General features: G+C 43.6%; 1 protein-coding gene across 3 annotated transcripts in view; it reads left to right on the top strand.

Annotated features, from left to right (window-relative positions):
• The first annotated feature begins 409 nt into the window (after window positions 1-409).
• Window positions 410-15,621, top strand: part of USPL1 (ubiquitin specific peptidase like 1) — a 39,316-nt gene continuing 24,104 nt past the window's right edge. Inside the window, exons 1-4 of one of the 3 annotated variants that reach the window (XM_069759012.1) lie at window positions 410-444; window positions 9,349-9,517; window positions 12,206-12,334; window positions 12,759-15,369. In XM_069759012.1, the coding sequence (XP_069615113.1) occupies window positions 9,392-9,517; window positions 12,206-12,334; window positions 12,759-15,369 (2,866 nt within the window). In that variant the 5' untranslated portion in view covers window positions 410-444; window positions 9,349-9,391. Of the gene's footprint in view, window positions 445-8,958; window positions 9,518-12,205; window positions 12,335-12,758; window positions 15,370-15,621 lie in introns of those variants that run through there. The other 2 variants (XM_069759011.1, XM_069759010.1) reach the window with 2 other exon arrangements.

Here is a 15,621-nt window from a genome sequence, read left to right as displayed (position 1 = left end):
AAACCGCACTGATGACCCGGTCCTACACCGGCAGTGTGGACAGAGGCTGCACACGCCCGGGCACTCCGACTCCTCTCTCCTCGGTGACTCGCCCGCTTTCCCATTATTCCCTCTCATGAGGTTCTGTATGTCCCTCACACTTCTCCCACAATTACTACTAATCTCCATCCCTCCATGATGTGACCTTCTGGTTTCTCTTTTTTCCCTCACAGTCCGCCATTCCTGCACAGAGTCCCCGCCCTCACACGGTCCCTGCTGTACTCCGGCGCGCGCTGCCATAGCGACCCGTCGCAGCCAATCACTGTCCAAGCGCGCAGTGGCTGACGCACTTCCGGTGTTCTGTGGGTGACGTATTTCCGGTGCGACCATCATTCATCGCAGGCACCACGTTATCTGCCGCCACAACTCCGTTTCTTACTTCGCTGCCTACCGGATACTTTGCAGGTACTTTGGCCCCCGGTTATGTCCATAATTGAGACATTGCTCTTTTATATTCGTTCCTCCTTCTCCATATATTTAGCTGCCATGCTTTTATGGTTTTCTTTCTCTTCTGTCCTTTTTACAATCTTCTCCTTCCTCTCACGTGCCATTTTAGGGAATGGGCTATAAGCTGCGGTATTACGGTATGTGCACATGATGCGGATTTTGCTGCGGATCCGCAGCGGTTTCCCATGCTTTTACATTACAATGTAAACCTATGGGAAACAAAAAACGCTGTGCCCATGCTGCGGAAAAACTGCACGGAAACACAGCGTTTTATTTTCCGCAGCATGTCAATTCTTTGTGCGGAATCCGCAGCGTTTTTACATCTGCTCCAATAGAAAACTGCAGATGTAAATCCGCAGCGGAATCCACAATAGAAAACGCGATAAGTCTGCTGTAAAAACCGCATTGGGCGATTCTACGTGTGCACATACCCTTAAGCAATGTACAAGGCCTCATTGTTTCATGCCGAATGTCACATAAAGGGGTTGTCACCTTGCAATGTTCAGGCATGGCTGCAGAGTGTTAAATAATATACCATGTATATTCCCCTTCCCCTGGTCCATCGGCGAATCTCCTCCACCGCAGCGCTAACGTCATGTCAATAGCTCAGCGGTCGATCAGTGAGTTCTGCGGCTCTGCCTGTGTAGACGGGATGTTTCCTTCAGAGCTGCGCAGCTCACTGATCGGCTGTTGTGCTGTCAGCGTGACGTCAGCACCGCAACTAATGCCCGCTACCGGGGGGATCGGCGGAGACTCGCACAGTTTATCTTTATTTTAACAATCTTCAGCTGGGTCAAAACTTTGTCCTAAAGTGAACAACCCCTTTAAATGAAGTCTGATACCCCCAAGACACTAATTATATGGGTATGTGCACATGTAGAAGGGTCCACTGCGGATTTTTCCGCAGCGGATTTGATAAATCCGCATTGAAAAACCGCTGCGGTTTTTACTGTGGATTTATCGCGTTTTCTATTGCGGATTTACATCTGCAGTTTTCTATTGGAGCAGATGTAAAAACGCTGCGGATTCCGCACAAAGAATTGACATGCTGCGGAAAATAAAACGCGTTTCCACGCGTTTTTTTTCCGCAGCATGGGCACAGCTTTTTTTGTTTCCCATAGGTTTACATTGTACTGTAAACTCATGGGAAACTGCTGCGGATCCACAGTAAAATCTGCATCGTGTGCACATACCCTATCAGTTTGTTTAATGTCATATCTGTAATATGGATTCTAGTGGTTAAGTCCCAGCAAAAAGATTTATTAGGCTAATGAGAGAGTTTCAATGCGCCCTCAACTGGGCTCAGTGCACAGTTACCCCACACCCTATTTGCTTGCTGAGCATCGTCATGTCTTGATTTAAAGGAAATATGTCATCGGGTTTTAGCAATGTAATCTGAGTGCAGAATAATGTAGGAGTAGAGACCCTGATTACAGTGATGTCACTTATTGGGCTGGGTTTTGCTGTTTCAGCAGTCAGTGTTTTTTTTTTCAGTAGGAAGTTATCGTTATAAGACAACTTGGCACGTGCAGGGTAGTCCAACCACAACCCCGGCACTGATTAGCAGCTCTGTACAATATACACAGAGAGCTGTAGTGTGCACGGGGTTATCTACACAAATCAACTGAGCTCTGCCCAATCTGCAACAGGGAAAACTGAGTCAATCATAACTGCTGCACCCATTAATCTAAGTGACACATCGCTGGAATTTGGGTCTTTGTCCATACCGTATCCTTCTATCAGATTACATAGAAAAAACCTGCTGATAATTCCCTTTAATAAGGACGCAATCAGTGTGTCTGCACCTCCACAGAGCTGTGGCTGCAGACATTGATGGCTCCTATGTGAGCACGGCTAGGCTCCTGCGATACCCGTGCAGAGCTGCTGAATGAATTCGGGTGGCACTCTGACTGCTGTCAATCAGGATATCGCAGTGCCCAGGGTGTAATTGTGCATTGAGCACTTGGCCATTCATGCCATCTGACTTCACATTAATCGATCACTGATCTGTAAATATTTTGACGCAGACTGACTACACGTTAGGGTATGTGCACACATTTCCTGCAGATCCGCAGCGTTTTTTGCCTTGCAGAAACGCTGCAGATCCGCCAGTGATTTACAGTACAATGTAAATCAATAGGAAAAAAATGCTGTGCTAATGATGCGGAAAATTCCGTGCCGAAACGCTGCGGATTAAAAGAAGTAGCATGTCACTACTTTTGTGCGGATCTGCAGCATTTTTGCACCCATTCCTTTATAGAAATCCGCAGGGGTAAAAAACGTAGTAAATCCGCAAAAAAATCTGCACAAAAAAACGCATCAAATCCGCACCTGCTTTTTCTGCCAAGAGATGCAGAATCCGCACAAAAAAATCCTGAGGCTAATCCGCAACGTGGGCACATGGCCTTAGATACACACTGAACAATCTAATAGAATAGATCATTCCATGCTCATAGGCTGCCATTATTCTCTGCAGCAAAAGTCCTGCACATGATGACACGCTGCCAAGAATGATGATCTTATTTGCACCACGGTAATCATTTCACCTGATGAACGAGCATTTTGGGTGATTGGTAGCCAGTTTAAACTGCACAATTATTGTGAAGTGAGTTTCTAGAAATAATAATTGTGTGGTGTAAATTATTCTTTAGCTCTGCCCAGTGCCATTTTCATCTGTTTGTTGGTGTCTGACCCATCAAACTTTTGTTTATGACCTATCCCACACATAAGAACCCTTTCATTGACTATGAATCCTTACAAAAAAAAAAAATCAAATCCGTGCAACTGAAAAAGCACATTATTTCCATACCGCTGCAATTAGTTTGGATCAAACTGATATGACGAACCTTAGACTTAGCAGATTTTTTTTTTTATGTTTCGTCTATAAATCATAAATTCTATTGAGAAACAGCTGAGACATTAGTTAGCATGTAATCACAAGTATGCAAATCGCATACTTGCTGTCATGTGGCGACTGCCGGAATCGGCATACAGTGCCGAATTCTAGCAGGGTGTATATTAGACACCATTAGGATTTGGCATACTGCATGGCTTCCTGAAAATTTTTCTTTGGAGTACAACTCCTTTTAACTATTTGTAAAACAGTGCATGGATTTTCACTATGCTTTATCTCATTGCATTTAAGCCTTGATGTAATGAATAGCGCCAGTGTGATCAGATGTGCGTCAGCTTTGGGTCTGGTTTGTGTAATTTTTCAATTGAATTGTCGCAGAAGCAAGTCCCATTTATACAAGAGACATGAGCTATCAACCACAAACAGTGCTACCGATGCATGCAAAACTATTCAACCCCCATTGCAAATTGTTTATTAGCATTACATTTACAAGAATTCTGCTGCCCGCAATAAACTAATGAATCTGGAGCAATGTAAATGGCGCAGTACATGTCATATAACAGGTGATTTCTCCAAATTTTGCAGAAAATGCCACTTTTACAGATTACAGGACATTTAGACACTTAATCATCACTTATTTCCTCAAACTGGGTGCTAGAAAAGTATTGCAGTAGAGCAGTTTAAAAATGTAGCTACTTTTGCATTTACATTCCCATTTTGAGCAGTAGAAGGGACAACTTGGCTATGCATACTCCTCAAATTAATAGTGCCGGCATTTCTTATGTCAGAAATTTTACTCTGGTCTCTGACTGGAGTACATTCCTGGCGAGGAGCATGGAAGCCTCACTGATAAGATGAGCTGAATTTGGTAAGCTGTATGCATGTTTTAATGAATTTGGCTCATTTTATTTCTGCACGCTCCTCTTAGGGTATGTGCACACGATGTGGATTTTGCTGCGGATCCGCAGCGTTTCCGCAGCTGCGGGTCCCCAGCTGTTTCCCATGAGTTTACAGTACAATGTAAACCTATGGGAAACAAAAATCGCTGTGCACATGCTGCGGGAAAAAAACGCGCGGAAACGCAGCGGTTTACATTCCGCAGCATGTCACTTCTTTCTGCGGATTCCGCAGCGGTTTTACAGCTGCCCCAATAGAAATCCGCAGTTGTAAAACCGCAGTGAAATCCGCAGAAAAACCACGGTAAATCCGCAGCAGTTTTGCACTGCGGATTTATCAAATCCGCTGCGGAAAAATCCGCAGGGGACCAGAATACGTGTGCACATAGCCTTAATGACCGGAGTACAGATCGCCAGCTGTAATGAATTGGGGCCATAGACTCTTATGCAAACTATTTTGTTTGTATAAGACTCTTATGCAGTGCCTGGGTCCGCTTGAATTTTTCAAAAACTAATGATCGGAAAAGTTGCTTGTTTTTACCAGCACTTTGTAATTTTATACTTTAAAAAACTGAGAATTGGCACTGCATAATTAGGGGTTCGTCTGCGTCTCATACAGCGTAAATCGCTATATGACGCAGACTTCAGCACTAGGGTGAATAGAGCCTATGCATCCTGTTATCTTGAATAAGTAATGATAGGAACGCTCGTTTCTCAATATTGCTCAGGTTAACAATTCTGATCACCTGCCGAATGAGCAAAACGCTAATTTGTCAGGTGACATTTTCTTTTCTTTTACACCAAAGATCATCGATTTCGGCACCGCATCAGCCTGTGTAAACAGGAACTGTGCTGATGAAAACGATGGCTGCCTGTGCACTGAGCTATCTATTCCAGATCGCTCAACGCCTCATCTGTGGTGCGGTCTGTCTGTGTAAACAGGATATTGAATGATCGCTCATCAGCCAGCAAGGAGCTGATTGACGGTTGCTTGGTGCCACCAGTCAGACCTTAAGTGGCATAGCCTTATCTAGTATTGTATGCGCTGCTCATAAAGACAACAGTGAATTTCTCTCCTGAGATTGAGCCTTCAACCGGCGTTCTGCCCTATTGTTTTTCCTCTGTGTACATTAGACATTAGCTGCGGTGCGATGTGAAGCTGGCCTTCGATACCACCATTTTTGTTAAGGTCTTATATCTATACAGATCATAGAGAACCTTTGAAAAGCATCAGGATTCAGTGTTTAGTCTAAAGTCTGCAGATTTTAAGGGGAACCCGTCACCATGAAAATGCAGTCTAATGTGCAGTTGTCATTTTATAGAGCAGGGGGAACAGATTGATGTATAGGAGAGAGGGCAGATTATGAGCAGTCTAATGCTGGAAATCTGTGTGTCGGGTGCTGTTCCTTCTGGTGAAGTTCAGCCAAAGATTCAAAAAGAGGAAAGTAATCGGCAAATCCGTCAAACGATGTATACAAATTGTAACCAGCTTTATTGGAGATTCATTAAAGATATGGAGTCCAAGAATGTAGAAACCGGATGCATGTTTGGCATCCAAAGCCCTTAGTCATAGGATGACTAAAGGTACCGTCACACTCGGCAACTTTGCAAAGAGAACGACAACGATCCGTGACGTTGCAGCGTCCTGGATAGCGATTTCGTTGTGTGTGACACGCAGCAGCGATCTGGATCCCGCTGTGCCATCGCTGGTCGGAGCTAGAAGTCCAGAACTTTATTTCGTCGCCAGGTCGGCGTGTATCGTCATGTTTGACATCAAAAGCAACGACGCCAGCAACGAGCATTGGGCCCCTAGATGTGTGTCGGATCGGTACACTCCGGCTGTTTGACACGGAGCTAACAACCAGCGAGAACAAGAAGTGAGTCGCCGTTACGTCACTGGATCGCTCCTGCATCGTTCTGGAGTTGCTGTGTTTGACGTCTCTACAGCGACCTAAACAGCGACGCTGCAGCGATCTAGTTTAGGTCGGCTCGTTGGCTATATCGCTGCAGCGTCGCTGAGTGTGACGGTACCTTAAGAAACGTATGGATTTCTAAGGTCCTGCAATGCCCTGCACATGAGGAAAGATACAAAGCGAATCAGAAGAACTATACTACTTTTCTAATTGGAGGTATTTGTTAATATTATTACACCTACTACATGTTGGGATAGGATCTTGGAGATGGGAATAACCCTTTAAAGTGTAGCTTTAATTTTTATTTCATAAATTAGTAATACACCTAAAAATAAGTAACTTTGTAATATATCTTATCAGAGAAATCTGCTTCTTCCTCTGCCAGAATTGATCAGTCATAATCAAACTCCTCAGTTCTGGGGTAAAATCTATTTTCAGTGAAGACAGATTTTCCCATTATGGAGATGAGAGATGGCAGCTTCTGCTGATGAGATTCTATGTAGACGGAAGGAGGGAGAAGCTAGAGTCCGGGACTGTGGAGTCAGTAAGCTAAACCTCCGACTCCTCAATTTCCATGACTCTGACTCCACCAAAATGGGCTCCCACTCCACGACTCTGACTCCACAGCCCTGCCAGGACTGTGGAGTCATTAATCCAAGCCTCCGACTCCTCAATTTCCATGACTCCGACTCCACAGCCCTGCACATAGATGGCAGCTGCTACTGATGAGATCCTATCTCCAAAATGGGAACATCTGTCTTCTGAATACAGATTTTACCCCTGAGCTGAGAATTTTGATAATGACTGATCAATTCTGGTAGATTTCTCTAATAAGATATATTACAACGTTGCTTATTTTCATGTGTATTATTAATTTATGACACTTTTTTTTTTTTTAATGCCGGTTACTCTTTAAATCTCTGATGGCACATTCCAGTGAGTGTTATCTTGCTGTCGTTCTGCCGGACAGGAGAAGTATGAAGCTATGTAGCTCGGGTCTTGTGTAAGTTGCAGCTGTCGTATCGTGACCCTTCGTACGTATTAATAGTTTCGGATGGTGAAATGCACATCTAAACTGCTGGTGTAAAGTTACCTCCTCGCAGCAGCAATGGCTCCAGGAGCTCTCACTGCTGCTTGTTTCTCTGATTTGCTGGTCCATGTATGTAGTTGTCATCACTATGGTTCTGTTTTGTCCTAGTAAGTATATTGTCGCTCATTCTTCGTGCCTGTAAGGCTCGGTTTACATTCGAGGTGGATTTCTAAACTGAAATCTACGGCATGCGGATGAGATTTAAGTTAACTCACCCACTTTGCTGGTGATTTAAAATACTGCTGATTGTGTGCAAAATTGTAGCCATAAATTCAAGGATAAACACTTTACAATGCTATATTTACTGCTTTTCTTATGTGGGAATAAAACGATCAGGCATGTTGAATTCTAACAAGCTCGACCCTTCTTTTTTCTGCTATCGGCCATATGGGGGGTATCCATGTGTTAACAAAAAACAAACATATATATATATATATATCAGTAGACACATATATGTATATATATTATTACTTCATCCAGCGCTAGGTAGCTTAAAAGCCGGTAATTCAATTGCCGGCTTTTGCTATCTCCTTCCTAAACCCGACATGATTTGAGACATGGTTTACATACAGTAAACCATGTCTTCTCTCCATTTTTTTTGCAGATTCCACACTACTAATGTCAGTAGTGTGTATATGCAAAATTTGGCCGTTCTAGCTATTAAATTAAAGGGTTAAATGGCGGAAAAAATTGGCGTGGGCTCCCGCGCAATTTTCTCCGCCAGAGTAGTAAAGCCAGTGACTGAGGGCAGATATTAATAGCCCGGAGAGGGTCCATGGTTATTGCCCCCCCTGGCTAAAAACACCTGCCCCCAGCCACCCCAGAAAAGGCACATCTGGAAGATGCGTCTATTCTGGCACTTGGCCACTCTTCCCATTCCTGTGTAGCGGTGGGATATGGGGTAATGAAGGGTTAATGTCACCTTGCTATTGTAAGGTGACATTAAGCCAAATTAATAATGGAGAGGCGTCAATTATGACACCTATCGATTATTAATCCAATAGTAGTAAAGGGTTAAAAAAACAAACACATTATTAAAAATTATTTTAATGAAATAAAAACAAAGGTTGTTGTAATAATTTATTCTACGCTCAATCCATCTGAAGACCCTCGCTCTGTAACAAAAAAAAAAATAATATACATACCTTCCGAAGATCTGTAAGGTCCCACGATGTAAATCCATCTGAAGGGGTTAAAATATATATATATATATCTCTATTTATTCTATGTGTGCACATTTATTCTACCTATTCTACTGTAAGCTGTCAGTGTGATTTTACTGTACTACACCGCACTGAATTGCCGGCTTTTCTCTCTAACACCGCTGCGTATTTCTCACAAGTCACACTGCTAGTCCGTGTGTAATCCGTATTTTTCTGGCTTCCATAGACTTTCATTGGCGTTTTTTTTTTGCGCAATACGGTGACAAACGCAGCATGCTGCGATTTTCTATGGCCGTAGAAAGCCGTATAATACTGATCAGTAAAATACGGCAGATAGGAGCAGGGGCATAGAGAATAATTGGGACGTTTGTTAGGCGTGTTTTACGGACGTATTTTATGCGCTCATACGTCCGTAAAACTCGCTAGTGTGACGCCGGCTTTAGGGTGCGCTCACACTTGGCTTTAGGGTGCGCTCACACTTGGCTTTAGGGTGCGCTCACACTTGGCTTTAGGGTGTGCTCACACTCGCTGATCATGGCAGTCAGTCGGCTATATGTAAGCTGACTTGCTGTTTTAATGCCTCGTTTAGACCGGCCGACTTTACTTCCCATGTTCACAGAACAGTCATTAATATTCAGAATATCGCTGTTCTCAGCAGCACATGTGCTGTTTATATTTGCCGATGTGCTGCTGAGAGCAATGATTTCTATGAAAAGATCATTTCATCCGATGAACGAGAGTTTTGCTTGTTCTTCGGGCGATTGTCGGCCCGTTTATGTACGAGAATTGGAAAATAAACGTTCTGATACCACGCATTCTTGAATATAGTAATTTTTTAGATGGTGACCGATTTAATGTCCTAAACATTTAGACAAAGTATCTTTACGTGCCTTTCCCATTGTATGAACATGATGTTAATAACCTGTTCCACTCGCTTGTCTTTCAGAGTTCTGACATGTCCTATATGGTGCTGGCAGGTTACATGTGCTATGACAAAAAATAGCCAATGGGTCACCACAATGGCTTCCAGGACTCCCGGATCTACAGTGTCATTGGTTGGTCAAGGGTCATTTTTAGCTAAGCCCTCACTTCACGTGGTGGGGTACTTGGGAAAAGTTAGTGAAACATTTTTTTTTTTTTTGTTTTTTTTTTCTGCGCCACTTGTTTTTTTTTGTTTTCTTATCCACGGAGATCTTAAAAAAAAAAATATGTAAAAGGCGAAAGATAACCGCATACAATGTTACGATTGGTGACTCCAGTTTGTTACATTTCTGGTATTAATGGTGACAGCTGTCTACATGTATCTAAAAACCAATGTTTCTCTGTCCGTGTGTGTATTTATGCCGAGCTTTTAGTGTGAGCAGATTAGTACTTTACTCTTACTAAGGTTATATTCACGCCTGTGTAATACATGTGCAAATCCTGACCAGAGCGTGCGTCTCATCAGCTGTGACTGTGGTTGATCTTCTTGCACTGTCAGGTTGGGATTTGTGCTTGTATTACTGTGAAGTGAAAGTGGTTTAAAGCCCCCCATACACATTACACTACAGTCTCCTGAGCCCACCAATATCGCTGAGCTTATCCGAGGGGGTCTCCTGACTGTCCCTGCTATTGGATGATCTTTTTGTTCCTCGGGAGATAAGCCGTCACCAGAGGAGTCTGGCAGCGGGGCTCTCATAGAGGACACAGGGGTACTTGGCCGAGCATTCCTGTGTATGGGGCTGTCAGCCGAACAATGACTCGGACGACAACTGTCTAATGTGTATGACACGTAACACATTAAAACCATTGCAGAACTGCTACCTGTCCGCATCGGTCTACAAACAGCGATCCCAAATGTCTAACACTGTTATTGAGCAGCAGGCGATGCAGAGTGAAGCATTGCTGACCTGTTACACTCCCCGCCTTATCTAGCATTGATCCCCCGATGATTAACGCCGCTCTTCATTTATTTTCCTGTGGCGATGATGTGCTGTTCAATCATATGATTGCTGACTCCAGTGATTGGCTGCAGCGGTCATGTGCTTAACATACAAGCATTGCCGCTGAGGCCAGCAGTTCGCCAGTATCGGTCGGTCACATGGATGAACGGCACGTCACTTCTGCAGGAAAGTAAACCACGACCAATGGCCTCCACCAAAGCTTTTGCTCTGGAGTGTCTGGGAATTTACAAGCTAAGCTATGTTTAATTCTGTGTTTTGTAACATTTCCTGCTTGTATAATAGTGTTATTTCTGTTTTAGTTCCGTATCAGGAGGTGAGCGTGGCTGGTGCTGTCATGTGTACTTGTACTATCGGTTCTAAGTGATGGGAAGCTGCAAACGTGGTCCCAAATCACAGATTCCCCCACCAAAACAAATGGGCATTTGATAAAGGGGCTGTCCACCACTCAGACAACAGCCTCTCAGTTGCTATAGTCTCCTGTATAAAAAAAACAAAAACAAAAACAAACAGCCTATTCTTAACTATGGTGCCGGAGCCTTTCCTGCAACACCAGCGCCTGCTCTCACTTAATTTTTAAATCATATAATTTTTATTGAAAAACTCCAAATACAACTTTTCCATCTTTCAAATAACATAATTCCGTAGCATAAAACATAACCAAATAAACTCAATTTCAATGTTTCACTCACTTTAATCCAAAGGTTAGCGTACCAGAACTTTACTTGAACCCCATTGACAACAATGAGAACCAGGCTTTGACGCTCTCCTGTGTTTTGTGCTCTCGCCTTTGTTATGCGCGCTCGCCTTTGTTTCGCCCTGCTCCTCTCATATCTACTTCTGACAAAACTGACACCCAGAAGATCTGGAAGCTGCTGCTGTTCTGACCGCCTCCGAATGTCCGTTACATCTACAGGTAGTGAGAGTGAAGCAGCAGCTGACTGGCTGCAGGGCTCACATGACCTCATGTCAGATCCTATATTTACACAAGGGAATGTAGGAATTGAGAAGAAGTTGTCTTATTAGTGGACCATCCCTTTAAGTCTTACATATTTATATGTACACACTGAGCTCACACAAGACATAATTGGTAGAGATGAGCGAATAGGTTCAGATAACTCCTTATCCGAATAGCTATAGCGCTTACCGACTAGCTGCATTAGGAGCCTGGATATCTGGAACGCTCCCGATAATCAGGCTCTCCATACATGTGTTGGGACGGTCACACAGCCGCGACACATGTAGCTGCGGAGCCGAACAGCTGATTATCGGGAGCGCTCCAGATATCCGGGTTACCAAGGCAGCTATTTGGATAAGGAGTTATCCGAAGCTATTCGCTCATCCCTAATAATTGGGTGTATTGCTTATTTGGCTTAGTTGTCCAGATCGCACGTATCACCCAGCACAGAAAGTAATGTTTTTGTTTTTTTTCTAAGGCATTATTTGCACATCAGTACTTTGCATCGGTTCTACAGAGAGAGAAATTTATATTAGAAAGATTCCCTCTTGTTCTGTGGATTGCAACCACTCCATATTATGGTTTATCAATACTGATCAAAAATGCTGGCGTGTGAATAAGGCTTTATACAGATAAGTGCACCTCATAGCGCCACCTAATACGTTTAGATTGACTATAACTCCATAAGGATGTTTACATGGTATCTGATGATTATGATGTTGTGGAGATTTATCAAGAAGGGTTTAGAGGAAGATTGGAGCGATAGCAGACTCCACATGTGTTTTATGTTGCATACATAGGGTTTTCTTTGGTATCACTTTTTGAAATCGCGTCAGAACAAAAAGGTATAATGTGAAATGTGTGCCCGCATTGATCGAAACTTACACATTTCTTGTCCTCTCCAGAACTCTCTTAACATCAACTCTCCGCATGATGAATGGTGCCCGGTGTGCAAGACCACGGGCCAAACACAAGCCCTCAGGACATACCGCATCAATCTCACTCAGTCAATACTCCTCTGTCCTAACCCTCAGGTATGTCTCCTTTGTCTGTTGAGGATAAGGCTAGGTTCCCATTGCGTTAATGGGACCGCGCTAACGGTCCGTTAGCGCGCCCATTAACAGCAATGGGGACGCGCATCGCTAGCGCGTGCCATTTTCGGCACGCGCTAGCGATGTGCCGGCGTTTTGTGGCGCACCGCGGATGCTGCTTGCAGCGTCCGAGGCGCGCCCGAGGTCCGTTCCCCGCTCTCGCAGATCGGAGATCTGCGAGATCGGGAACGTTTAACACGACCCCTTTTAAAACATTGCGTTAACGCAATCCGCTAGCGCTAGGCGCTAAACGGATTGCTTTAACGCAATGAGAACCTAGCCTAAGGTGTTTAGAGTTTGGGGTGTCTAAATTTTCATCATATATGCCTTTAACCTTTTTCTGTTGTTTTTTTTTTTTTCCCTATAGTGTATTTATCCATTGGGATATACTCCCTTGGATAACCTAATTGCAAACACTGCTGACCTTAAGAAGAATAACAGCCCCAGAAAACCTAAAAAGCGCAACAGCTCCAACTCGTTTCCAACGCCACTCGTAGGCGAGAAAAGACCAAAAATTGATTTGCCTATCTCTGTTGACTCTCTCGCTGTTCAGGATGATATCTGTAACGCAGCACTTGAATCTCCACCACTGGAGTGGGAAATACATTCACCAACAAGATTACATCATGGTCAGAAGGATGGTACCGATCCTCCTATGCAGAATGGCTCGGGAACTGCTATCCCTTTAAGTAGTTCCGCTTTGTGGGATAAGTCTGGCTTTCCAGTTCTACCTACGGGATCTTTTAGTAGAAATGCACTTGATCAACCTGATGTGTTGCCTGCAGTACAAAATGGGCATCGAGAAGTATTGCAGAATGGAGAGCTAGAAGTTGTTAATACTTTAAATAATACTTCTCCTCTCTATCTCCCACTGGAGACTAACCTACGAGCAAACAAAGTGGCGAATACAGAGGAAAAGGTAATGACTGAGACTTTAAATAGAGAACATAAACTGAGTGTTCGGGCCTTCAGCCCAGACAGTATGTCCTCCGGTGTCACTCCACTTACAGAGCAGAACAGGGCGCAAGAATGTCAACTAATAGAAATTTCTTCTAAGGAGACGCCCGTCCCTCCATGCAGTAATATCATGTTTGATCTCGAATCTGAGTTACCACCGGGATGTAATGAACAACCTACAGAACATTTTGAGAAAATGGATGATTTGATTGATAAAGGAGATGTGAAAGATGTAGTTCCTCCCCTACCTCGGGATGCTCCTGTAGATGTAAGTGGAAATGCTGTCTTCTCTGAATTGCTGCTTGAAGAGTCTGAGCAACCAATGAATTTAAGCTCATTGTTGGACATATCACCTTCGGCGTGTCCAGAGCATGGTGTGCAAGATTGCAGTTTTGGAATTGCAAATTTATCAGAATCTCTTGAGTTAGTGCAAGAAAGTGGTGAAAAAACAGAAGATCGATCAGATTGGCTACAAGAGTGTCCAGAAGAAAGTCAACATTTTGGCAAGCCATTGTCCTCTCCATTGTCGGTGAACGGTGAGAAAAGTCAGCCTACCATCACATTGTATGAGTTGGAGAAGCAACTGACAGAAATTTTGTCTAAAGACAAGTCCGATACAGCATCTCTAGAAGCAATCGGATCTATGGTAACCACAGAAGATCCATCAGTACCAATTCCTAATTTGTCACTGTTACAAGAGATGGTTCAAAAGTGCCAAACCACTTATTCTGAAGAAAATGGTCCCTCTAATTTTTTACAAGATGTTTTGCCTGAGAGCAAAGTAGAAGACAACGCTTTGAAGAATACTTGTGACAACCATACAACTTGTTCTGTACAAGACCAGGTGTCTGCTGAGGCTGCAGTGATATCCTCGCCGGGCAATCAGTTGCCCAAGATACTTGATACAACTGACCCGTGTCCAGACAGTGACTTGGCATCTCCAATTGTCTCTTTACCGGATCATGAACATGTTTGCCATCCAGATAATGGTTCCGTAGAGAGAGTGTGTGAAGTTCTTGGCCCTTCAGAATCTATAAAAGATGACTATGATAAACACACGGATGGTAACTCTCAGAACAAAATGACATTGCTCAAGCCGCAAATTTTGTTAAAGGATTGCATGAAGTGTCATTGTGAAAAGAGTGTACCATCTCCGAGTTTGCACGAGGACTCTTGTGACAGTCCTCCTTCTTCACCTCCTTCTGTAGAGGGAGACCATTCCTATGCCAAACATCCGATGACAGAAGTGAAGGTCTTGTTACAGGACTACTTGAAGTGTCACTGTGGAAATACTCTAACGCTGAACAAAATTTCTGCATCTGAGGTTTGCACTGCCATGTGTGGGGTAAAGCCTTTTACAGACCATGAGACGGTGTCGGCACAGTCATACTGTCCTGAGGATTGTACTGCAGTTGTTACTATTGAAAATACAGCGGCCGCCCCATCACCTGACTGTGAATCACTGACATCCAAGAAGCAAAAGTTTTCTGAAAATGCAGTTTTACCTGACTTATTACTGGACATTCCGTCCAAGCACCGAATTGAAGAGTCTATGACGAAGGCCCCCAGTTTGGAGTACGATGCTACCAAGTCAGGTACGTGGCAGGATGGAAAAGTCAGCGAACACGATAACGCAATGGAAATATTACAGAACATTATTGAAGATGGCAGCAAAGCATCCGATACTTTGGAAACCTCAGTAAACAGTGATGAAGCTACAGCTGAAGATGGCGATGACGACATGGAAGCAGAAAGTGAAGGTACAGCACAAGGTGATAAAGTGCTGACGGCTAAAAAATTAAAGCCTGAGCAAAGGATGCTACAATGGAAGAACAAACATAACTTATGCTGGTTAGATTGCATATTATCAACCTTGGTCCATTCGGAGACTCTCAATAATTTTGTTGCCGAGGATTATGATACCAGCAAGGAGTCACTGATTCCCGATCTCTTCATGAGATATAATCAAGCCACTGGCATGTTTCTAGAGGGTCTTGCACTGAAGAAGAAACGGAAAGCAGGTGGGTGAAGTGGTGTAAACGTTGGCTAGGGGTGCATATTAATCCTAATTCCCTCTTAAACATGCACTCTCACAATGACTGAGTGTGCATTAGTCTAGTGGTAGATGTTGCTTATGACTAATATCGCAGTGCTTACATTTCAACTCATGGGTTGAGTAGATTGTGGTTGGTGGATTGAAAAAATAGACTTGGCCTTCAAGGTAAGTCACACACTGCAAATGATTTCACTCAGTACAAACTTCAAAGGCCTAC

Source organism: Ranitomeya imitator, chromosome 3 (assembly GCF_032444005.1).
Source record: "Ranitomeya imitator isolate aRanImi1 chromosome 3, aRanImi1.pri, whole genome shotgun sequence".
Classification (NCBI taxonomy): Eukaryota; Metazoa; Chordata; class Amphibia; order Anura; family Dendrobatidae; genus Ranitomeya; species Ranitomeya imitator.
Note: the sequence above shows the minus strand (reverse complement) of the source record. Positions and strands in the feature narration are given on the sequence as shown.